This window comes from Eschscholzia californica, unplaced genomic scaffold (genome assembly GCF_041429995.1).
Source record: "Eschscholzia californica isolate CP2 unplaced genomic scaffold, dmEscCali1.0.p SCAF_2, whole genome shotgun sequence".
Lineage (NCBI taxonomy): Eukaryota > Viridiplantae > Streptophyta > Magnoliopsida > Ranunculales > Papaveraceae > Eschscholzia > Eschscholzia californica.
The window spans coordinates 60,529,926-60,556,001 of NW_028238309.1; the positions used below are offsets into that span (position 1 = coordinate 60,529,926).

The 26,076-nt window shown below is 35.1% G+C and overlaps 3 protein-coding genes across 3 annotated transcripts; 2 read left to right on the forward strand and 1 right to left on the reverse strand.

Moving 5' to 3' along the window:
- The first annotated feature begins 960 nt into the window (after positions 1–960).
- On the forward strand, positions 961–5,465 carry LOC147559832 (AP2-like ethylene-responsive transcription factor BBM2). Its single transcript, XM_086661779.1, has 9 exons — positions 961–1,722; positions 1,828–2,500; positions 2,658–2,740; positions 2,907–2,915; positions 3,029–3,117; positions 3,208–3,281; positions 3,400–3,450; positions 4,063–4,139; positions 4,295–5,465. Exons 1-9 carry the CDS (start codon positions 1,491–1,493, stop codon positions 5,161–5,163), a joined length of 2,157 nt encoding a protein of 718 aa, XP_086517905.1. The 5' UTR covers positions 961–1,490; the 3' UTR covers positions 5,164–5,465.
- A 5,275-nt stretch (positions 5,466–10,740) lies between these two features.
- On the reverse strand, positions 10,741–16,478 carry HINT3 (histidine triad nucleotide-binding 3). The gene is made up of 7 exons (XM_086661780.1): positions 16,020–16,478; positions 14,927–14,982; positions 14,311–14,368; positions 13,581–13,647; positions 12,184–12,239; positions 11,944–11,997; positions 10,741–11,070 (listed from the first exon to the last, which is right to left on the reverse strand). The coding sequence occupies exons 1-7, from the start codon at positions 16,221–16,223 to the stop codon at positions 10,957–10,959; spliced, it is 609 nt and encodes a 202-aa protein (XP_086517906.1). The 5' UTR covers positions 16,224–16,478; the 3' UTR covers positions 10,741–10,956.
- Positions 16,479–22,932: 6,454 nt separating this feature from the next.
- LOC147559834 (amino acid transporter AVT1H-like) lies at positions 22,933–25,750 on the forward strand. Its single transcript, XM_086657904.1, has 3 exons — positions 22,933–23,389; positions 24,090–24,697; positions 24,835–25,750. Exons 1-3 carry the CDS (start codon positions 23,086–23,088, stop codon positions 25,378–25,380), a joined length of 1,458 nt encoding a protein of 485 aa, XP_086514030.1. The 5' UTR covers positions 22,933–23,085; the 3' UTR covers positions 25,381–25,750.
- Positions 25,751–26,076: the final 326 nt, after the last annotated feature.

The window sequence follows — 26,076 nt, forward strand, 5'->3', positions numbered from 1 at the left end:
AACCAATTGTCTCTTGAGTTTGATTTTGATGTCCATAAATTTACCGTGGTATTTAAATTAGGGTAATATGAAAACAAATCCAACATGCGATTAATTTGTTCCATTTACATGCCGAGTAACAAAAAAGTACACTTAGACGGAAAAATAGCACAACACACGAGGAGGTGTGTGAGAACAATTTTATACATATGCAAAAATATTCTTATAATGGGTACAATTTGTTTTACCTAGTTCTTTTTTGGGAGAATTCGACTACGATCTACGGTAGTCGTTACAAGGGATTGATACATCAAGAAGATGTGATAAACACGATAACTGCCTAATTCAAACCATGAATGAAAGAAGCCTAAAACCCAACAATATAAAAGAGACCTAAAGCCCGACAAATTATTAGTAGTACATTATTTACTTAATATATAACCTAAATTACATGGGATAAATATTAATGACAAACTGCTTCCACCGAGACTCAATACCACGACTTCATAGACTTAAGAAGGGTGTCCAACCGTTGCACCAAAAGGTGAAACTTGTTTTACCTAATTATGCTGCCATAACACAGGCTAATTAAACACACAAGGACATGTCAACCGACTCACAAAATTATGTCCACGAATCCTATACAGTCTTATTACTTAAATATAAATAAAATGAAATTAATGTTTAATAACGTGAGAAAAATAACTCTTTATAAACAAAGTCTTATGAGTACTATTAGTTAGAAATGGACTTAATTAGGGGTATCCTTATCTAGTTTTTTACACATACAATGTAAACCTTTGGCTTTTACCTACGTGACTTGTTTTATAATACTAAATATCTTTTTTTGTCAATTCATCTTGTTTTGTTAGTTTCAGGGGCAGTGAATCTGTCGTTTTATTCTTGCTTTGCTATTTTTTTACGGAGCAATTGAGGGGTCACTTCTATTTAATATTACACTAAGGAATAGGCACTGTTTTTACATGTAACAAAGAAAACCCTTCTTCAACAAAAAAAAAAAAAAAAAACCCTTCTCTTCTCCACACTAGTCTAGAGAGAGAAAGAGAAGAATACAAGAGTTTACCCTAATAACCTTCTTAGAGAGAGAGAGAGAGAGGGAAAGAGGGAGAGAGAGAGAAGAGAGAGAGAGAGAGAGAGAGAGAGAGGGAGAGAGAGAAGAGAGAGAGAGAGAGAGAGAAGAGAGACTTATATATATACCTTGTATTTACTTAGATAGAAATGTTTACTACTCATAATTTCTAATCCTCCTTTCTTCTTCTATCATTTTCCAAACCCCAACGTTTTACTCATCCTTCAAATTCCTATATCTAACTAACAAATTAACCTAGTCTTTTTCTTCTTCTTCTTAATTTCTAACCCTTTTCTTGTTTCTCTTTCTTGTTTCTACCCTTCATGCAGAAACTAGTTTGATCATCATCAAGTGTTTTTAGTACCATAAAAAAAAAAGAACAAGAGTTTTTTTTTGTTTAAAGGAAAAAAAGCTTAAAAAAATGGCTTCTATGAACAACTGGTTAGGTTTTTCACTTTCTCCACAAGAACTTCCTTCAGAATCACAAACCCATCATCAATCATCCGTTTCTCGTCATGGGTTTAACTCTGATGAAGTTTCTGGTACTGAAGTATCCGGTGATTGTTTTGATCTTGCTTCTGATTCATCTGCTCCTTCATTTACTGGTCCTTATGGTATTTTTGAAACCCTAAACAGAACCCATCAACAACATGGTTAGTTTCATCTATTTCTTGCTTTCTCTCTCTTTCTCTCTAATATATATATATATATATGTAGATTTTAAGTTTCTTCATCATCTAACTTGTTTTTGCTTGTAGATTGGAATGATAGCACTTATAAAACAGGTTCTGAACTTTCTATGCTAATGGGTGGATCTAGTTGTAATCCTCACTTAAATCATGAAGAACCAAAATTAGAAGATTTTCTTGGTGGTCATTCTTTCTCTGATCATGATCATCAACAAAAGCTTCATGGGATGTCTGGAACTTATGATCATAGTACTAGTGGAGGTTACCCTTTCTCATTGCCAAATAGTAGTGGAGGTGATCATGGCGGTGGCGGTGGTGTTATGAGTAGTGGTGGTGGAAGTGTTAACAATAATAATAATAATTCATCAATAGGGTTGTCAATGATCAAAACTTGGTTGAGAAATCAACCTGCACCACCACAACAAGATACCACAAATGATAATGGAAGTAATAATAATTGTAGTGGAGTTGTGGGAGCAAATGGACAAACACTTTCTTTATCAATGGGTACTGGATCACAATCTAGTTCCGGGATGCCGCTTCCGCTTGTAGCTTCCGCCTCGACTGTGATGACAGCCAGTAGTGGTGGTGACGGTGGTGGTGGGGCGGAGAGTTCTTCGTCGGAGAACAATAAACAAAAAAGTAGTACTATTGATAGCCCTAGTGGAGCAATAGAAAATGTTCCTAGGAAGTCAATTGATACATTTGGACAAAGAACTTCAATCTACCGTGGAGTTACAAGGTTTTTCTTTTTAACATTATTTTCTTGATCATTATTTTTGTTCATATTTGTTTAAATGGTGTACTTAGAGATACCATGAAAACCTAAATATCGATGAAAAAAGAACGATCCGTCTATATGATCTTAAGTTTTTATTTTATTTTGATTTACTATGTAGACATAGATGGACTGGTAGATATGAAGCTCATTTGTGGGACAATAGTTGTAGAAGGGAAGGGCAGACTAGAAAGGGAAGGCAAGGTATGTTTATTCATCTAAACTACATTTTATTTCTAACAATTTAGAAATGTTTATCTAATTTGAAGAAATGGGATTCATTTCTATTTAATATCCTTTCCTACTTCTAAATTATTCATTCTTCCTTTTTTGCATGTTTTGATGTTGGTGTCATTCATCATTCTTGCAGTTTATCTTGGTAATAAAAATACATCTTCTTAATCTTGTTGCTCATTTAACTTTTGCTACTTACCCTATTAAGAGTTTTCAAAGGTTTCTCATGGTGTCTCTCTCTTTCTATGATATCTATAGGTGGTTATGACAAAGAAGAAAAGGCAGCTAGGTCTTATGATTTGGCTGCATTGAAGTATTGGGGATCAACCACCACTACTAACTTTCCAGTAAGTTTCTTATTTATATGACAGAGCATTTTTTTTTTACACTTTAGAGTAATTTTTTGAGCTTACTTAGTTCTATCATTTTATTTTTAGATTACTAACTATGAGAAAGAGTTGGAGGAGATGAAGAACATGACTAGGCAGGAATATGTTGCATCTCTTAGAAGGTAGATGATGTCTTGATTAACCTATATCTATCTATAGAGTATTGTCAAGATGTATAATATTCACTAAAATATGTAGTAATTCAATGAAACTCCTAACATTTTATGGTTCTTTGTGTAGGAAAAGTAGTGGGTTTTCCCGGGGAGCTTCAATTTACCGTGGTGTAACGAGGTATATGGTTGTTTAAATATATTATACTTATTATCATGAAGAACAAATGACATATCAAACTAAGTTTGCGAGGAGTAAAAATTGCAATAGGTTTGATGATGAAAATGTGGCTTGTTTTCCTTGATCACTAGCTCCTTTTAGTGTACCGAATAATTGGTCATATTCATTTTTGGGAAATGATAAAGTTACATAAGATTTTGACAAAAAAAGGTTCTCAGCTGATGTGGCGGGTTTGGTTTCAAACTTTGACCAAATCTAGACTGTTGAGAGATGAAAATCACAACCGTCACATCAGCTGGGAACTTTTTTTTGTCAAAATCTTTTGTGATTCTAGCATCTCTCTTCATTTTTAACTAAACAAGTAAAAAAGATAATGCATGCAGCTGAAATCTCAAACGGTAATGCTTACATTTTACCCGGTTCTTAGTATTTGAGAGGGGAAAATTCCTCAAACAAGTTTTTCTAGTTTAAAATTCTTATCAAATCAATCTATTGGATAATTTAGTATAGGTTTTTGTCATCTCTCCAAGAAAAAAAATTATCTGTTTTTGTACTCATAAGTAAACAATAAAATTGGCCAAAAACTGAAAATGTTGATATACTTTTAATTAGGCACCATCAGCATGGAAGATGGCAAGCAAGAATTGGAAGGGTTGCAGGGAACAAGGATCTTTACTTGGGTACTTTCAGTAAGTTTCCATGACAAGTCCCTTTTATCATTTCTATCCTCCAAAATAACTTGGTCTTTGTAGTAAATTTTCAAAGTCGGAAATTCAAATGAGGTACTCTAAGAAGGGAAAATCAATACTTTATCGCTAATCATAAACTATGTTAAAATTTGCAGGTACCCAAGAAGAAGCAGCCGAGGCCTATGACATTGCTGCAATTAAGTTTCGCGGTCTAAATGCAGTAACCAACTTTGACATGAGCAGATATGATGTAAATAGCATTATGGAAAGTAGTACACTGCCAATCGGTGGAGCGGCAAAACGTTTAAAAGAAGCCGAGCAGATTGAAATTAGTGTAGACGGGCGAAGAGCAGATGATAACCTAACTTCACAACTGACTGATGGAATAAACAATTATGGTGCTCATCATAATGGATGGTCTACTATTGCATTTCAACAAGCTCAGCCATTGAATATGCATTACCCATATAATCAACAAAGGGGAGGATGGTGTAAGCAAGAACAAGATACTGTTACAGCTGCTCATAGTTTTCAAGATCTTCAACAACTTCAATTAGGAAATACTCACCATAACTTTTTTCAACCTTCTGTTCTTCATAACCTAATGAGCTTAGATTCTTCATCTTTGGAACATAGCTCCGGGTCGAATTCTGTTCTTTATAATAGTGGAGGAGGTGGTACTAGTAGTGGAGGAAATGGAAGTTATCAAGGTGTGATGGGTGGACATAGTGGTGGAGGTTATGTTATGCCAATGGGAATGGTTATGCTCTCTGATCAAAATAACCCTAATCAAGGAAGTGGGTTTGGAGAGAATGATGTAAAACAACAGATGGGCTATGACAATATTTTGTCTTCAAACGATCCTTACGGGCAAGGTCGAAATGCTTATTACATGGACCAACAAGCGGCTCCGGCTTGTAACAATTGGATGCCAAGTCCGGTTCAAGCGGGCTTAACAACAAGAGCTAACAGTCTCGCCGTTTGCCATGGAGCACCAACTTTTACGGTTTGGAATGATGCTTAATATGGTAAGCAAAGCTAGTTAGTTAGAAAGGAAAGGGAAAAGGAAGGAATAGAAGGAAAGGTAAAGGGGGGAGGAGGAATTATGGATGTATACAGCTTTAACTCCTGATTTTGAATTTTTTTACTTTGTTTCTTAAACTGGTTAGTAGGAAAACTAAGAAAGATAGGGTTTCTTCTTAGTGAAAAAGAAAGAATACTATTATGACATAAGGTCTTGACTGAAGTTCAAGTAAATAGCATGAGATGATGATATAGGGTATAACAATTTGTCACTTGCTATTAATTTTGGGAGCTTCAGATAAATGAATCCTCTTGATCATTAATATGTGTCCTCTTATTAGTACACAAAACTTTGCTTTGTAAATTGCAATATACAGAGGTTGAAGATTCCAAATGTTGGGACTAACTTGAACAATATTGATTAAATTCAACAAATATTTTTCAAACAATTCTCCAAGCCAATTTCAAATTATGTAGTACTTAGAAACACTACAAATTTTAATGTATTTGAGAATAGTCCCACATGAACACTTTTAAGCTTGTGAACATTGTATTCAATGTCGAGAGCAAGAGAGAGGGGACGGGCAGCAGGTAAGTCGTGAGCTTGGGCGGCATCCGTGTTTTCTCTTTTCTTCAATTGTCTGCAAGTTTTCCAATTGCCCTACTTCTGGTTCTTGTTATGTTCCCTTATTTTCGCCGCGAAAAATCACTCAGTGTTTTCTAATGTTATGGGGTGTAAACATAAAATTTTCAATTCTCTTAGGGATGTTAAGTCTTTGGGTTCTATATTGTGAAACTATCTATATCAAACTAGGCCAGCGGCCGGATAGATTTTTATGAACTGAATAATATGTCTGAACAAGCTAAGGTCAAATTCTACCAAATGTCTTTAGATGAGTACTCTGAATTAATATTGTATCATTCTTTCTTCATTTCCCATACTGGTTCCTACTTGATATCTGTAATTGATTGGTTCGTCGATCACATTTTACTCAATAGATCCCCGATCACATTTTACTCAATAGATCCCCATTTACCTGACGGGTGACGATTACTCTTTTGGCCTTCTCACAAGATCATAACAAAATTACCCTGAGTGCCCTTAAAACTACATCTCAATCAATTGAGATGTGGTTGTGCCGACTTAGGTGCTATTTGTTTTTTGTTTCTTTCAGATCTGAAATCTGAATTGGATTCCTATTCAGATTTCAGATGTTTGTTTTTGTATTTGGTAGGATCTGAATTTTGGCTGAATTATTTAGATGTCTGAAATAACTAAAAAAAAAAAACCTACTAATTTCAGACTTCAAACAAGTCTGAAAGAGAGGCCCAACTTCTGAAAAAGGTCAAATGACGATTACACCCCCCATGAATTAAGAAAATCTCTCCCATTGAAAATATTTCACCACCACATCCAACACCACCACAGCCAGCCAGCCAGCCACCGCACCACAACAGACCACAACCACCGCCACCGTCAACACAACAACAAAACCACCGCAACAAAACAATCACCACAGACCACCACCACCAGATCAGAACACAATAATAGATAAGGAACAAACATAATCAAACAACAAAGACAATAAAGTAACCAAAAAACGGTAGATGGGGATTTAGAATTAGGATCAATATATAACTGAAGAATCAAAAGGGTTTCTAAAAGTATTACATATATGGGTATTACAGTTACGATGAAGAAAACCTTCGTCGGATCTGACTCTTGTTTGAATCAGATCTGGCGAGGGTATTGAACTCGTCGAAATTTTGTCGATATTCGATTAGAGAGAGAGAGAGAAAGAGAGAGATTGTCGATCTAGCAAGGGTCACCATGATTGAACCTTCATCCGAACTTTGCCATCTTCTATGAGAGAGAGAGAAACTGTTCAGAGAGAAAATGAGTAAGAGAAATAGATAAAGAGGGATCTAGAGTTTCTTTCATTTATTGAGATTGAAAATAGGAATTAGTTTTTTTTGGTAAAAAATACTAATCAAGGGTATAAATGTCATTGTCTGAATTCAGACTTAATGATTCAGATTGAAAAAACAGACATCTAACTTGTAAAACAATTCATCTAATTCAGATTCAACCATTTCAGTTCAGCTAAACCAGATTCAGCCAATTCAGATTCAGACATACAAAAAAAAACACCTTAGACGACACCTTGTCACTACAAGTGGATATCTCTCCCGTGGGGGTAACTTATTGAGTGAGTCCAACCCACTTGTCAGTTCTACAAATCCAACATCATCCATGTATTAGATGACACCTCACTGACTGGAGACTTTAAAACCTTTGGGTAAACCCGCGTAACTCCTAGAATCGTGAACACTCTACCCTCTGACAATAGAGACTCATCTCATCATCAAATGATATATCATGGTCGTGCGTCATGATGTTTTTATTCAATATCACAAGCTACATGTAAAGAGGGACGGATCCAGGATTTCTACTAAGGGGGTGCGGATTTATATACCCAAATAATCTTTTTTTGCAAATACAGTAATTAACAAAATACTTATATTCATTAATATATTAATAAAGACTACTAAACTATCATTTAACCACAGATCACTCATCTTGTTTCTTAAGCGTGTCTTGCCTAGCTTCATATCCGAAAAAGTTCTTTCAACGGAGGTAGTTGCAATCTACAAAGTTAGTGCTAAAGTGATAAACAAATAAACTATATGATATGTTTTATCTCTTTCAGTTTCCACCAATTTGCAAGCAGGTGTTCGAATCAATTCTAAGTTTGAGCAATCATCGTTCTGAAAAGCCGATCATCCATCAAGTTTAGAGGGTTGATGAATTGAAGTTTGTAGGTTTTAAGGTAGATGAATTGAAGTTTGTAGGGTTTATGGTAGTTTGAAGCTTATAGGATTTATGGTAGATGAATTGAAGTTTATAGAGTTTATGGTAGATGAATTGAATTTTATAGGAATTTGTTTTTGAGAAATTTCAAAAACATAAAAGTTAAAATGCTTATGGTTCGATCACACGACCACAACCTTGCACTCGTCCATGAATCCACACCATAACCACCATGGAAAACGCTATATATATATATATATGTATATATGTACATACGTATAGACTTAAAAAAATACATATAATTCTTATGGAGGGACGTGATCTAGGGGTGGCAATGGGTACCCATTTACTCGGAGCCGAACCGAAACCGGAACTGTTTATGTCGGTTCTGGATCCTTGTTTTCATTCCCGATAAGAATTTAATACCCGACGGGTATTACCCGAATAGAACCGATAATATTACAATACTTATTGGGTAGATCCAACGGGTACCCGATACCCAAATTTAATGCGTAATTAGTCGATTCTTTCACAAATTTTAAGGTCTTAATTACTTATTTTATGTTAATTATGTTCTAATCATGTCATATTGAGTTTCTCATTTAACATACCATTCTTAATCGATAATCAAACTATATTTAATAACAAATTTTATAGCAACTTAGAATATAAAATAATCAGATTTGTCTTAAATTTTAGTAACTCATTCATGTATATTTTATTTAATAGATTCTACCAAAACTATTTGAGGTTTTGAATGAAGTATAACACAATAACCTTCCGAATTAGTGTTAAAAACGATTAAATAAGAAGTCCTAAAAAGAACTGATAAATATCAGATACCCGACGGGTACCCGCATTTTTTATAAGTTCATGTTCTAGATCCTTAAATTATGGAACCGGACCTAGAACCGCTAAGAACCGGAACTGTAATTTTTAATAGGTTCCGGTTCTGGGTAGTGAGATACCCAAACCGGAACCGACCCGTTGACACCCCTAACTTGATCTCATGCCCTGTGACTTGTAGGGAAAAACCAGCCTGCGACACAACCACTGAGCCAATCCTTTCTTTGGTTAAGTTTTACCCATCATTAGATATATATATTTATCATATATATATATATATATATATATATATATATATATATATATATATATATATATATATATATATATATATATATATAAATAATTACTACTATTATTATTTTCTATCGAGAGGATTCAAGGGGTGTGGCCGCACACTCTCGCACCCCCTTGCATCCGTCCCTGCATGTAGAGTCACGTTTCTATTATATCGATCTCATCCACAAATACATGTGGTTCTTCTTCCCTTACATAATTACCAATTTCAAATAATATATGGGATATAATTATTAATAAATCACAGAAGGAAGGAGAGATCGATAGGGAGACATAAGGGCGAGAGAGTTACATGACCAAGGAGAGACAACGATACATTTTGTGAAAGAGAGTGAAAACATATGAGATAATAAGTGCAAACTTTTGGAAGGTAGAATAATGAGTTATCTTTCTTGCCCCTATTTTGTGACCAGCTTCATATTTGGTCTGCTCTTTTCCGTAAATTTAAAATTGACTTCTCTTTATTGATTTCGTCAGTTAATTTTAATGACTAATTTTTTGTTGTCATAATTACCATTTTAATATTAACATCCCCAATCAATCAAACAACAAATTCATTCAAAAAATTCATAAAAGTTGAGGTTTTTGAACCAACCTTGAAGGAGCAATTGTAGCTTGATTTCAACTTCGTCTCCACCAAATGATGTTTGATTCTAACACTTAGAGAGTGAAAGGACTTACTCACAGCAAAATTTGAGAGAGATTCGTGAGATTAGGGCGATTTGGTGAGTAGAGTTTGGTTTGCCTAGAGAGAGAATGTTTGGAATTGAGATTTCTAATTGGTTTTGTGAGAGATGGATGGAGGGGTTAGGGTTAACTGAGAAGGGACCGGTGCCTACATAGTTGGACGGTGCTAATAGAGAAATGAGCGGTTGGGCCTGGTACTAACAGAGATGGATGCTAACAACCTTTTGGCCTGGTGCGTTTAGAAGCACCCTTACACCAGACCTCTAAATCACCCGCCAGGTCCTGAAAAGAAATATTCAAAAAAAAGATACCCTCTTCCCTTGTTATATAGATCTATTCTATATTTATGTTTTTAAAATATTTTATCTTATATTACCAATTTAACTATTTTATTTTTCAACAAAAAAAAAAAGTTAACTATTTTATATTAATATTTTTTTAGTGTATTAGTTGGAGTTTTAGAGTTGATAAACTTCAATCTTTCAACAAAAAAAAAAAAAGAGTTGATAAACTTCAATCTCTTATAAAATTTTATAAATAGTACCATACTCTTTATAAGCTTTTCTGAAACAAAACACAATAAATTTTTGTTGTTTTTGTTTGAATCGGATCTGATTCCATTTTCATATTAAACAGAACAGGATGGTCAATAATGGTTCAACTATTTTTCACCTGGGCGACTATGACAATTTAATATTGGTACAAACTTAGTAAAACCCATTTACGACATGACGGAATTGAGGAGGGATAACCCATCCCAAACCCGCAGGTGTTTGACATCCTTAATTCTCGGACGTGCTTTGTGACCATGTTTTTTCAAGTGAACGCAACTTCAGTTGTCATGTGAAACTAGAAAACATGTCTTCTCTGGGAAACCAAAATCCCAATGAAATTTCCTGGCACCAAATATCCCTTTTTGATTATACGCATCCAAAATTCCAAACACAGCAAGATTTTCTTTTCCTTCGATGAATAAGTTTTCTGTCAAGAGCACTAGATCTACTAGAATGCTTCTTTACTACCTGAAATAAAATCTTATCTTGCAAACTACCACTCTGTTTTAATGTACTGAGAAAGAATGTTGTTCTAAGATTTTATTATACATAAAAATACAAATAGGCCCGGGTTCGGCAGACCTATCAGTTCTCTGGCTTAAGTTGTTTTGCCATCTCCACAGTTGTCAGTCTGGGATGACAGTTGTTCTCGAATGCAGTCAGCGAGTTGAGTTGTTTCGTGGTTTAGTTTTAAGGGCTGCCTTCTAAAGCTCTGCCAAAAGAAGTAGGTTTTAGAACACTAGTAATTTAAAATATAGGATATCAATGAAAATAATGTGCATGAGAAATAGATATCAATTTTGCAGCCACTATTGTAAATTGTATGACTAATTTGAATTTCGAAGAACTAGGGTTAATCGACAAGACTTCTAAACCCAAGAATCATATAACATTCAAAATTTAAGATTTTAGTTTTCTCTCGTTGTTTGCCTCTTAATCGTGAACGTGGGATTGTTTTGACACTCTACAACATTGTTCACACTCTATAATGTAAGTGTCCTGTTTGGAATGTGGGGCAGGGGCATGAGCTTGCTCCATTTTAAAGTTCATATCAAATGGCATATCGTATCCATCACAACAACCGGAGGATTATCCATCAATCCATCATACAAGTACTTAACATATATGTATTTAATCACCGGTTAGGTAGCGGAGGATTAGTCGTCATACAAATACTTAACATATTAAAGTTCCTATAAATTGGCATGTCGATATCCGTCACAACAAGCGGGGATCAGCCATCATACAAGTACTTAACTTATATGTATTTAATCACCGATTAGGTCCGTACATAGAACAAATGAAAAAAAAAAGTATGACGTTCTAGACAAGTGAAAAAGTGGTATATGATTCGTACAATGCTATGTTCCAACTTTGAAGGGTAGCAGGCTTCTTGGTGGTTTAACATTAGTGGACCACTTAATGTGGAACAAGCCCCATCATATTTTCAACACCATTCACGTTTGACATAAGTGAGTCAATTGATGCGTATCTACAACGTTATGTGATGTCTTTCCTCTAGGGCCATGAATAAATAAATAAATAAAATATGATATTAAAGGAGAAGATAAAGAAATGGTTTTACCTTAGATGTCCACAAGTGGTCACGGTCTTTACGGGGAATTATATGGAGATGTGTCTGCAATTATAATTAAATTAGCGAAACCAAATCAAATATTTCAGTGCCACCAAGGGAAAATATAAAATCAGTTTTCACCAATCATTTGAAAATCAATTCAAGTGTGAAAGCTAAATGGTCTTTGTAGTTTGAACAGAATGATCTGCTCAAAAGTTATTTGATGAATAAGCAATTGAAGAAACTTACATGAAATATAACTTGTCCCGCAGCTATGCCACTATTAACCAACAAGTTGAATGAATCTGCATTATCACACTTTCGGTGCAAGCAGTTAGTGTGAGGTAGAAAATTTTATCCGGTACAATTTGTTAACCAACATGTAGTATGAGTGAGAAAACTACCACTCATATACTGGTCGAGGGTGTCGACTGTATGAGGACAATGTGATGCCGGGAAATGGATAACATAGAATGAAATACAAAATCCGAAATGAAGGATACGGGTTCACAACTCGAACGAATCCACCTAAGAGTTACAGCCTTAAGAAAGTTCACCACTCAAAGGAATCTACCTAAGAGATATAGGACTAGATAAAGAAAGTCTATAGACTTCCAATACTCTTCTACTCAAAAAATGACCCAACTAAAACATATTACTGTTGGGATAACCTTATATTGGTTATGGAAGGGGCAGAGGGTGACTTTATAAATGTGGGAAAAACCATACCTCTTGAGCTAGCTTTTGGGGTGAGAGAGGCGCAAGACCACCCACCATTGGTATCAGAGCCCGGGTATAACAAGTCTTGGCCCAATAATTATTAAAGTTAAGAGCCAATGTGTGAGGGGGAGATTGTTGGGATAATCCCACATTGGTTGTGGAAGGGGCATGGGTGAATTTATAAGTGCGGGAGAAGCCTTACCCCTCGAGTTAGCTTTTGGGGTGAGAGGCCCATGACACCCAACATTTACAACTCACTATTTATAGAGTTGGAACAAACCTCCAACTTCTCTTTAACTTCCTAACTGATATATGTTACTAAGACTCTAGATATACTCGGAAGAATTCAGAAATACTCATAACATCAACAATAACGCAGAACGAAGTAAACTATTCGTACTTAATCCTGTTTGTAGACTATTTTGACACTTCGTACGAAAGCTGCAATAACTCTTTCTAGGAAACTCCAAATGATGCACCGTTGGAAAGTGTTGGAAAGCGGACACAAAGAGCTTTCCAACCATAAGATACACTTCCAAAATCGTTCCCAATTAATACCAGAATTAACTTGAACTGGACCTAAATACTGAATTATGAACTGACTTTGGGAATGCAGATGTATATTCTCCTAAATTACAGTGGGGTAAAAAATTCAGCATCCAACGGATATATAGTGCGAAGAGTCCGCAATGGACAAAGGGAAGTCTCGTGACCAAGAATATATTACCCAAGGCCTGTCCACTCATTGTGTATTATTGAGTTGGATGCTCACAAACTTGAAATACATAATGGATGATTTGCTTACCGTAAAGAAAATCTCAACGATTTTCTTATAGGAAGTATAAGAGAAGAGAGAGGGAGAGACACACACACACACACACACACACACATGAATCAATACTTCTGTCATGAATCAGGAACCCTACCAGAATGAGTAGCTTTCATAATTGCACTGCTGACAAAAGGTACTTTCGAACACATGGTGGCTACCACCTGCATGAGAAGTCGTCAAACCGTAACTAAAAAGTCACACTCTTACTGTCAGAAAGTAAGATATGAATAAAACAAAAGTAATGTACTTCTAAAACAAAAGTTGTAAAAGAAATCAAAATGTAACAACACAAAGAGACAGGAAACCATTTTAAGATATGAATAGACCTCTTGAGTTTGGTAGTTATACTTTTCAATCGATGGAAACAAAAAACAATATGCATATTCATGAAAAAACATCTAAACCAATTTCTCAAGCATGAATAAAGTAGAAAGTTATCGGATATGCCAGTTCTGACTAGCTAATGGAACTGTTATCACAGTGGAATAGATACAATTACAAAATAAATAAAAGAAACATAACTTGTCATTTTGGATGGGAAATAGCTAAAGAGAAAAAGAAAATACAATGGACATATACCATAGACATCCCACCCATTTTGAATTTTAACATAGACATACAAGGATGTCAAAAGAATTCAGAAAGCTCAACCTTGTCGATTTATTCATGTATACCCTGGTAAAAGCATATATGTTCGAAAAAAGAACCTAAAATATATATCAAATGTGAAGAAACATCTCAACTAAAACATCCATAGGACACATGCAAGAACCAACTATTTCGATCAACTACTTTAGGAAGAGATTCATTGAACCATAACTTACAGAAGGCGGAGTAGCTTCCAAGGATGAATAATGAGATTTTGGGATTATAAGAGAGTGCCTACAAAAACAAGATCTTACTGCGGTTAAGAGAGAGAATAATTCTTATGTAATATTTGGTTGGACAATGAACATGACAGGCAGAAAAGTCCTTGCACAAAGGGTTGCGTACAAGATGGAAGTCCATTGTTTTGACAGTGTTTAAAAAGCATCTGGAAGAAAATTCATGACTACCTAAATCACATATATATCTGCAAGATAACTCAAAGTCTGACTTAAATCAAGTAGAAATTCTGCCCCACCGAGAACTTAAAAAAGTATACGTTTTGAGTAAGTATAAAATATGGGCTATGAGATGTTTTGTAGTTTAACTTTCGAAAGGTAAGAACCAATTCGTCAATAAGTCGTTCACATCTAACAAAAATAGATGTAGTTTGTATGCTCATCATCAATATAAGGATACACCAATATGACATTAAAATCTTAAGATCCTACAATTACAATTCTTCGCTTTTGCTCGAACGATAGTTCTGAAAAAGCTTTGCTCGTACTTAATGGAAAACGTAACTCTAGTGTATGATAAAGGGTAACTGATATTTAAAATACTCAGGTACCTTACCCATGATTCAATGGATTCAAATCCAAAATGCAGATGCAAACATCATCTTCATAAAGCTGCACAAAGAAAATCAATGATCAATTAGGGTTAAAGAGTCACTTAGTAGTTAGTACTCCCTCTCAGGATTGGCATGGGGTTTCCTCTTTACACTAATAATAAGAATTGAACCCTAAACCTCTTTGAAAATTTTGTATTGATAGTTGATACCATGTCAAAGAACCACATTCTCTATATGTTCAAACTTGCAGAGAGAGTTGTTAGCACAAGCACTAATAAGGACTAACTGAAAAAAGAAGAGTATAATCTTCGAGCTAACAATGTAAGATTACGAGCCTCACTAAGTACACATCCATCACCAAGCAAACGAACATGAAGCAAAAAATTAGATGTTTAACCCACCGTCATTCAAAATCCAACTCAGTTTTAACCTCGAGCATCATTATTTGAAGTTCATAAGTTGTATTAGAATGCACACTCATCATATCTTCAATTGCCTAATGACTTGAACAAGTATCTTTGAACTACATTAACGAGAGGGCACAATGTTCGCAACCACTAATTCGTATGATCACACAAATCCACTCAGATGTCAAATGCAAAGAAAAAACTTTTCAAGGCACACCTAACTCTTAATTTTCATTGTCCTGAATCTTGATTTAACCCCATTGAAGATCACAAATAGTAGTTTTTTACTTGCTATTACACCTAAATTTCTAACATTAACCAATTCTCAGATAAATAGGAAAAATGAACAATTCATGGCAACCCATCAAGGATAACTCAAAAAGCAGCAAACTCCAGCAATTTCAATATCAAGGATTCTAAGTTTTCACCAATTATTTGATAGTTATGAAAGAAACTGAACAATCAACAAAAGCCCCACCAAAATGTTACAGACCCACAAAATTTTCAAAACCTAACACAGAAAACTGTAAGACTGCCCAATTTGATAAACGGGTAAGAACAAAAGTCAACAAATAATCAAATTGAAAAAAACCATTGAAGATATCTAAAAATCAAGCAAAACCCACAATAAATTTCACTAGTAAAATCCCAAAATCCAAAGAACAAGTAAGATTAAATTGCATGATACCTTGAATGCTGGGGCTTCACCACGAATTATCTTACAAAAAACACAATCTTTTTCCTCTTTCTTGGACTCATCATTTGGTGGACTAGTTGAAATGCAAATCGAGCTAGAAATCGATGAAAAATCTTTCAAATTTGATCTTTCTGGGAACTTAGGATCAGTTTGGCGAAAATGGGAACACAGAATAGCTAATCTTCTTGCTTCCATCAATCTACTCCTCTAGAGAGATGGGGTTATTAAGAAATCAATATAATTTCTTCAAATTCTCATGTTAAGATGGGTGGAAAAATCTAGAGTGAGAGTGACACGAGAGACCCACAGAGCTTTTAACAAATGGGGGGTTTTTGGCAAAGATGAGGTTCATTGCTTGATTTTTTAAGGCCTTCTGTCACTCTCGGATTTTCAAGGGAAATGTTTCCATGGAAAACAAACTTATTTTGGTTTTACACAAAACTAATATGTGGATGGATAAGACTGGGAGAAATGTTATATACACTTGCAATTTTTACTTGCCACACTCACATCTCCTTTGACTTCAACAAAAATTACGTGAGATGTGAATGTATATGACAAAAATGGTGAGTGCATTTAAAATTTCCCTAAGACAAGATGACCCACTTTTATAAGTTTATCTCTGAAAATATTTGGGTGCCTCTAAAGGCGCTCCTCTTTTCTCTCAAGCCCACCTTTACTTTTGGTACTTCTTCTTGTGGTAGGAGGGAGGGAGGGAGAAGAGATAGACAAAGAGAAAGAGGAGGGGTGGGGGGTACAGTGGCGGTCGGAAGTGTTGTTGGAGTTGGAGTCGGTCCTCCTCAAGTAGGAAAATCTCTTGCACATTTGAGTGGGTTGTATATATCAAAATGACTGGAAAATCAAAACGTTGCGTTCATGTCGTCGAGGGCTTGAATTTCAAGTTAAGGACAACATAAAATCGATTTCATATAAATGAGATACTATCCTTCAAAAATTGAGTTACATAGTGAAAGAATATTTGAGCTAGCAATAATAAATGATATGAGATTTTTTTGGAGTCAGTCCTCCTCAACTAGGAGATTTTTTTGCACATTCGAGTGGGTTGGACTTATCAAATTGACTCGAAAATCATAACGTTGTGTTCGTGTCTTCGAGGGCTTGAATTTAAAACCGATTCCACATAAATAATAGTGAAGAATATTTAGCTAGCAATAGTCTCACGTCTAGTATTGAAAGGAAAATACGATGGCTTATAATAACTTATCCTCACATAATTATGTATTGAATAATAAATGATACAACATAGTAAATTATTGCAAGCCCTTATATTTTCATTTAGAGGCGTCCGCACACAGGTTGCACGTCATGAAGAGTGTTGGAGTCTTTATTTTTATTTTTTTGTTTATATCCATTGTATTTCATGGTTAACTCATTTCTAACTTCTCCACGTAGTCATTGTAGTGAAGATGACAATATATGCTAATTAAGCAATACTTAGTCATATGCCACTACTAGTAAAGAACTACAATAATTTTATTTAATCAAAGTTAGAGTGGGGGTAGAGATGGTGAGATATGTTGAGATACACTTCAATTACAATTTCAGACGCAAGTGAATGCTAATGTGACATGAAACATATTTGCTCATAGGGAACAAAGTTTACTTTTGTTTTGAATATTCCCTCAATTTCTCTCTCTAACAAAACATATAAAGTTCCTTAACAAAAAAAAAACATATAAAGTAGAACCTACTTTTTTCTCTATTCTCTTGTACACCAATAATTCCACTTCACTTTAAGGGAATGGAAATTAAATATAACATCTTAACCATATATATATACATGTATGTTGAAGTAATCCCTAAGTAATCGTCCACCACCACCATCACTTTTTTTTTTTTTTGCGATCACCACCATCATCCGTGTACAATACGTCTGAAGTTCGATTCACATAAAAGTCGAAAGTTATGATTTATTGAATTTTGGTATATATAAAACAAAGGTACGAATAAATAGACATTTTTGTTCCCATAGGATGACCTCAGTCCTTAAGGGTCTTTATATGGAGGGAGCGAGAGAGTATTGTTATGGAACAAGAAAATCTAGTCATATGGACAAAAATACAATAGATTTTTATCCGGAGTCTAGTTTTTCTTATTGCCTGCAATTTTTCTTCAGGTGCATCCCACGAAATACAGTTAGGATAATCACATTTTAATTCTCCCCTAATTTCTATATAATTATATTTGCTGGTGTTTGTAAATGGATTCAGATTCCAAATAGGATTAATGAGGTCAGCATCAAATTCCAGTACATGCACAAACTTTAGATACTCTAAACCTAGAGAAGATGTGATGATGAGAAATGTAGCATCTCCAGCCTAATTAGTATTCTCATTCTCCCAAATTGTAGCAACACTAAGAGATCCCAAATTTTCTTAAGAATCTAAGGAATAATATCAAAATCAACTTTTTTTTTTTTTGTTGAACTAATATCAAATCAACTTTGAATAACAAATCTTTTTTTGAATAATTTGGTTGAATTAAGAGAAAGGGATTACAAGACAAAAAGAGCCGCAAGGGCTAAAAATGAGACAGATGACAAAGAAGAAATAAAAGAGTCCCACAATTCGACCATATTCGAAAAAGAGTAAGTTCTTGCCCAAGGGAAAAGTCTAAATGAGGTATTTAGCCGAGAAGAAGATCTCAATCAAACAAACTTAAGTCCAACCAACAATATACTCCGCATTAAGAACATATATATATATATATATATATATATATATATATATAGGTATTTCTGATATCGATCTGATCCAAGGACACATGATACTATTATCAATTTCAATTTCAATATACACAACTTCAAGAGATTTTGTTTGATGATTTCCAGGGTTTAGAATGTCTTTTCCTCTTTATCTGTCTAACTTTGTTTCTAATTTTAGAGAAGTAAGGGTAGTAGGGGTTGGAGATTTGGGCAAGATAAGGAAGAGCAATTCCGACCCCAGCCTGTCTTAGGCTAAAAAAATTATTTTTTCACCCAAAATTTTCAGCCTTAGCTCAACCTCTAAAATTCAGCTCCAATCCCAACCTCTCTTGAGGTCGAAAATTTGAATTTTGAATTTGAATTTTGAATTTTCCTCTTTTCTATCCATCGAACAATCATATTAAATTTCTCATTATCTATCTATAAATACAACTCTCTTTCTCTACAAACTCATCAAACTCCATCTTCTTCTTTCTCTATGTATGTCATTTGATACCACATTTGGCATTTGGTCGTTGGATTATTAGTAAAATGTATTTTGGATCGTTGGATTATTAATACATTTTTACTGTTTATCTGTGAGTAGGAATCATCCTTGAAAAAAAAAGTAACTAAATTTTTTTCAAAAAAGATAATATATATTTAAAAAAAAAATAAGATAATATATTTTAAAAATATAGATAAAATTATTCGGACCGTTGGAATGTCATCAACGGTCATGTTGGGGACTTCATCCGACCCTAAACCCTAGGTCGGTTGGGGCTGAAACAGCTTGAACCTCCTGGGCTGAGGCCAAAATATATAAAATATATTTTTATATATATATTTTAAAAAATAAGATAATTTTGGCCTCAGCCAGCAAAGGTTGGAGATACTCTAAAAAAAGTGATGGAGAATGAAAAATAAAATGTTTGGCTATAAGTTATGGAGGAGTGAGATGGATGAATTTTTCTCCAGAAAAAAAAAAGGAGTCGGGAAAACGACTTAAATTTTTGTACTTAAAATTAATTTTGTAAAATTTTCTTTATTCCACATAAGAAAATATGCCCTTAAGATTTTAAAACATGAATTCCCTAAGAAATTTATTCTTCGAAGACTTTTTTTTCATTCCTCAAAGCACGGTCTTTAGGTTTGTAAGAACAAACAAGTAGTAAATAAGTAGAAGAACAAAAGACTAAAACACTCCACAAATAACTGAAGTACCCCTTTCAAAAAAAAAAAGAAAACTTAAGTATCCTGTATATTTCAAATAAAATAGACTATGTTTTAACAAGTCAATTAGTTCCAGCCAATCATATTCTGTATTTGTTTAATCAAATACATCTAACTTTAAAACTCTTATATCTTGTGATTTATATGATATCTAAACGACTAAAATACAAAATTATATCAAAAAGAAAAATGTAATGTTGGGTTGGCACATATGTGATCCATTGACAGATAAATACTAGGATCTCACTATAGTTTGATGATCTTGTGTTAAGATGAGTGAATAAAGTTCGGCCAACCCAGCATAGTACAAAGCTGAGCTCTATGAGTAGACATGCAACCAAGTTTTTTTTTTGTTGTTGAAATGCAACCAAGTAGTATAGAAATGAGAATAAGAGGAAAGATGGATAAAGAGATGATTAGATTAAATTAGAAAAGGGGAAAAGAAAGAGAATAAAGATTAATAAGATACATCTAGAAAGAACTTACATAATTTCTACCTAACCTAGCAATTCAATCTACTAGCTAAACATGTCTAGATGTCGACCATTCCTTTTGGATAACCGTTTAACATGATGGTGTAAGTCGTGGTCATATTTCTAAACCAGTGATTATATTGTCTTAATAGTCTATTGAATTTGTTGGATTATATAACAAAGAGGCCTTGGAGATTGACTAGTCACTTAGGCCATGTTTGGCGGACGGGAATGGAATGTGATTCTCGAGAATCACATTCCCGTAACACGATTCTCGGGAATCACATTCCCGTAACACGATTCTCAGGAATCAGATTATTCAGTTTGATGTTTGGTTTGGCCAGGAATAGGAATTCGATTCCTGATAGATTCCTAACTTGGTGTTTGGTTCGTGTAGGAATCGGAATATAATTTTTTGTAAAATTCCTATTATATCCTTAAACTACATAAATAAAACGTCAATTTTATTATGTACTTTAATCAGTATTATTTATTCAAAATTGCAGATATGAAATAGTAACATGACACACCAATTAAATAGTATCTAAAATGCCAACAACCTTTGGTTGGAGTCGTAAAAGGTATAATCTTCCACTTCGGAAGTCAAAGGTTCGAGGGACGCTGACCATTTAAAAAAAAATTATTTAAAATAAATAAAGGTCATGGCTAAATTTTTTTCTTAAACATTATGAAATCGATTGTAATGAAAAAAGAAAAAGAGAAGAGAGAAAAAACTAGAGAGGGAGAAAAAGTTACATTTGAGCGAGAGAAAGTATTGCTATGGTGGTGGCTAACCATAGGTTTTTAATTTTTTTAGTTGTGATATTGTGTGGAGGACGATTTTAATAGTAGTCATTCTAATATTTTATTAAGGATAATTTAGTCTATAAATATTAAAACAAAGCATTCCCGGGAATGGGAATCACAAACCCACCCCCTCCCTGGGTTTGCTATTACCCCATTTTGAGGGAATTCTATTCCCCCAATAGGATTCCCACTGCATTCCCGCGAGCCAAACAATATCAGGATTGTGATTCCCAGGAATCACATTCCATTCCCACGCGATTCCCGCGCGCCAAACATGACCTTAGGGTCTCGGTATGGGCGAAGACACACGATTCGTCTGACAATTGGAGTACGCAGCGACACAGTGGACCCTCCACAACGATATTGTCCTTATTTGTCCTCACTTTAGCCACCACCTACCGTGGTGTGAGGTTTTGTTCCCCACTGGAGGCCTCGGTATGTACCAAGCTTGAATGTACACCTATAGCCCAGACTCCGGACACTCTCGTGCGCGATGAGGGACTATCACAATCCCCCACCTTCAGCGAAGAACCGTCCTCGACTCTTATACTACATGTGACGTTCCAAGCCTTAGCAGCTATCGATATTGTCTCCGCTTTAGACACCTCACACCTAGACACTTACCAAGCTTGAGCATACACCTGCAGCCCAAGCTTTGGACACTCTCGTGAGCGATGTGAGACTATTACAATCCCTCACCCTCAGTGAACAGCCGTCCTCGATTCTGATACCACGTGTGCGTGGTGGTAGACAAGAGGAGGACAATATCGACATCTACTAGGGCATGGGGCGTCACAAAACTAGCTCCATCGATAAATGAAAGTAGAACGAAAAAGAAGAATGCACGAGAGTACCGGGGACAAAGATTCACGATGACATCCCAAAATCATAATCCCTCTACTCAGCATTTATCTAACAACATGTAGCAAAGATGCCATAGAAAAATGTTTAATGAAACACTTTTTTATGTTGTGGACGTCACCTTTTTTAATATGAAAGGCATAAATTGTGATTATTATTATCACCTATTTCTTTTTCTTTTTTTTTTGAAACAATAACCTATTTCTTAAAATATGTTTATTTCCTTGGGGTGGAACTATATTGGGAAGATGGGGTTAGGCAAATCACAACATTAACATCAAATGAACCAACTTTGAATTTTACTTTCTTCGGATCCCCTTTTCATCTTTCAATTCTTTTCCAGTCTCTGACCTGGAAAAAGTCTCAAGAAAATCTCTTTTTTTTCGTCTGACACCTTAATATTTCTCAAAAGTTATGTTCTTTTTATTCTTGAGATTCACTGAATACTTAAGACTGATATGACATTTTCCTAATCAAATATATTCATAATTAACTCTAAGAGATTATATGCATTTCTAATATCATTTTGAACTTTTAGTGGAAGTAAGAAAGAAGTGCTAATAGTGGAAGGTAAGATGGACAAGAGACAAACATTAAAGTATACAAAAAGAGAATATATATACGTTAAGCCAACTCCAACACCATGCAAATAAATGCAAGATGACCTCAGGTTTTATCTAACACTTTTTTTGCTTTTATAACTAAAACCCATATTCTCTTCTTGACAACTTATCATCCACCAAGTATACTAGTCAGGATCTTAGATTCTAATATTATATATAAACAATTTCACATAAATGGTTCATCCTCATCGAAATGCTGATTTAAGCACATCTTTTCTAATTCCCTACTCTATCATTTCTCCCTTATAAATACTCCACTAATTCTCTCATTTTCATATACCAATTAGCAAAGTTTATTACTATTTCACTTAGTTTTTCATTAGTAAGCTTTGTTAATTTCGTTTTATTTGAGAAAAATGTTAGGTGGTATGTGGATGAGTTTGATTAGGAGGTTGTCGTGCCTAGGATTGAACCCTCCACCACACCAAAATTCATTAAGAAGTCACTCAGCGATAAATAATGGTGCAAAGTTAGCGACACAATGGAGGAGTTGCGACATTTGTGTGGAAGAAAATGACAAGGTGTGTCAATGTGGGATAGAACACGAGTTAAAGGAACATGAGAAATTTGATGGAATAGATAGTGCTAATGAACCACAAAAAGTGAAGGCTAATAGTTCCTTTGCTCATTCAGTCATAAACATGGTTGGGATGCTCATAGGTAAGATTTATTTGGGTTCGCCTTGTTTTGTTTCTTTAGATCATGGACTGGTTGCTCAACTAATTTGACATTAATTAGGATAGGAAAAATGCAAGGGAACAAGAAAAACCGGGCAAACTCTACGCAGAAATCTCATGTGGAAAAATGCTAGGGAACAAGAAAAACCAGGCAAACTCTAGGGAACAAGAAAAACCAGGCAAACCATGGTCCGTGCTTTCGATGATTCTGATCCACTAAACATCGAATTACGGCAAGTCACATAGGAATTCTGCCTAGCTAGAGTCTGCCTAGTTTTTCTTCTTCTCTATCAATATTACTCTTAGGATATATAGCTCCCAAGAGAAAAGGGAGATCAAGTAATCGTGGTTATAAGGGGTTATGTCAAAAAAATTCTTTTCTCTAAACCTAATATGTCCTATCTCTACTATCATAACGCCAAATTTTTTGGGACACACGACAAGAACGTGTCCGAATGAGTCTCTTTTTTGTAGTGATTTTTCGACCCAAATTCACTTTCCATGCGGACGTCAATGATCTGCATTTGTCGCTTCTATAGAGCAATGTGGTTTAGACACTCTATTAATGGACACACAATCTATACACATTAGGTATTCAGAGCACGTAGAATCAGGTACCGTTGGGCATGCATTAGAATTCGATATCGTCTAGCTATTATTACTAAGTTTTGAAAATTTTGTAGGGCTTGGACAACTATCAACTCCTTATGCTTTAGAGACGGGAGGATGGGCTTCTGCATTTTTACTAGTGGGGCTTGGGATAGCATGTGCATACACTTCACATCTGTTAGGAAAATGTCTCAAAAAGAATGAAAAGTTAAGAAACTATCCTGATATTGGGTACCAAGCATTTGGGATGAAAGGAAAAGTTATTGCTTCAACCTTTATATACTTAGAAGTCTTCATGGCCCTTGTTTCTTATACCATTTCCCTCAGTGATAACCTTACTACAGTTTTTGTTGGCAAAACTCTTCATATGCCATGGATGCCCTTGTCGTCAACCCAATTCCTAACGGTGATAGCTATCGTCGTGGCACTACCTAGCTTGTGGTTAAGAGACCTCTCATCGATATCTTTTCTTTCTACCGGTGGGATTATCATGTCTTTCCTGATATTTATCGCGGTACCAATCGCAGCAGTGTTCGGTGGCATTAAAGCTAATCGTTCCATACCTGTTCTTCAACTACAAAATCTTCCTGTGGCATCTGGTCTTTATATTTTCAGTTTTGCAGGACATATTGTTTTCCCTAATCTCTACAAGTCCATGAAGGATCCTTCACAGTTCACCAAGGTACGTAGTAATACTACTTCCGATTTACTTTTAACAACGATAATGAAATACAACGGTTTTAACATAAAACCGTTGCAGAAAAAAATAGATAATAAAACTTCAAATTTCATTATACATAAAATGTGTTCCTTTTTCAGGTGTCTATTGTGAGCTTTGCTATAGTTACGACCTTATACACATCTTTCGCCGTCATTGGTGCGAAGTTATTTGGTCCGGAAGTGAACTCTCAGATCACCCTAAGCATGCCTAGACATCTTATCGTTACTAAAATTGCGCTATGGGCTACCGTCCTAACTCCTTTGACAAAATATGCACTCGAATTCGCTCCACTAGCAATGCATCTTGATCAAAAACTTCCTTCTTCAATGAGTTCCAAAATGAAAATGCTTATTAGAGGTAGTGTAGGGTCCTTCTTACTATTGGTTATCCTAGCATTAGCTCTATCAATCCCTTACTTTGAACATGTTCTTGGGCTCACTGGTTCCCTTGTTAGTATTGGAGTTTCAATTATCTTCCCTTGTGCATTTTACACAAAAATCTTTTGGTCTCAACACTCAAAGCCTCTATTGGTTCTCAACTTGATCCTCGTAATATTTGGTTCCATTTCTGCAATATTTGGTACCATTTCATCTTCTAAGTCTCTTTTAAACAGCATCCTAAGAAGTCATTCATCTTCACCTTGAATTTACCACTTCCGAAATAAATGACGTAATCGCCAACAGAGAAAGTTGTTGCAAATGGAAGTTTATAGCATTTCAAACTGTCACAAATTCTTTATTTGGGGTTACTATTTGAAGAAAGTAGAAAATATTGCTATGTTGGGATGAAGAGGATCAAACCTTGTTAATTGTGATCAATTCTACATTTTGTGATGTTGTGATTACTTATGTAAGTGGAATCAAGAGAGCTGGTGAATTATCGTAAAACCTAGAACACTCTTTTGGAGAAGCTTTTCGTCTTCTCTTGTTATAAAATTATAAGATCTAATAACTAAGGAAATGTGTAAAATGTTTGAATTTTCATATTGAAAAATTGGAAGTCATTGATGTCAAAGGGTTATGGAAAATGTTTGAGGCACCCAGGGGCGATCCCACAATTGTGCCTCTGGGGGCACGTGCCCCCACGACCCTAATGTGACTCATTTATGTGATAATGCAAGTCTGCACTTGCTATTTCCACAAAAAAAAAAAGTCCGCACTTGCTACTATATTATACAATAAGTGTAGGGAGCCCGTATTTGGGGACTCCCAACTGACCCGTCCAACTAAATAGGACTACAATAAGTGTAGGGAGCCCGTATTTGGGGACTCCCAACTGACCCGTCCAACTAAATAGGACAAAAAGACAAGGTAAATTCTAGAGAGAGAAAGTGGGTTGGT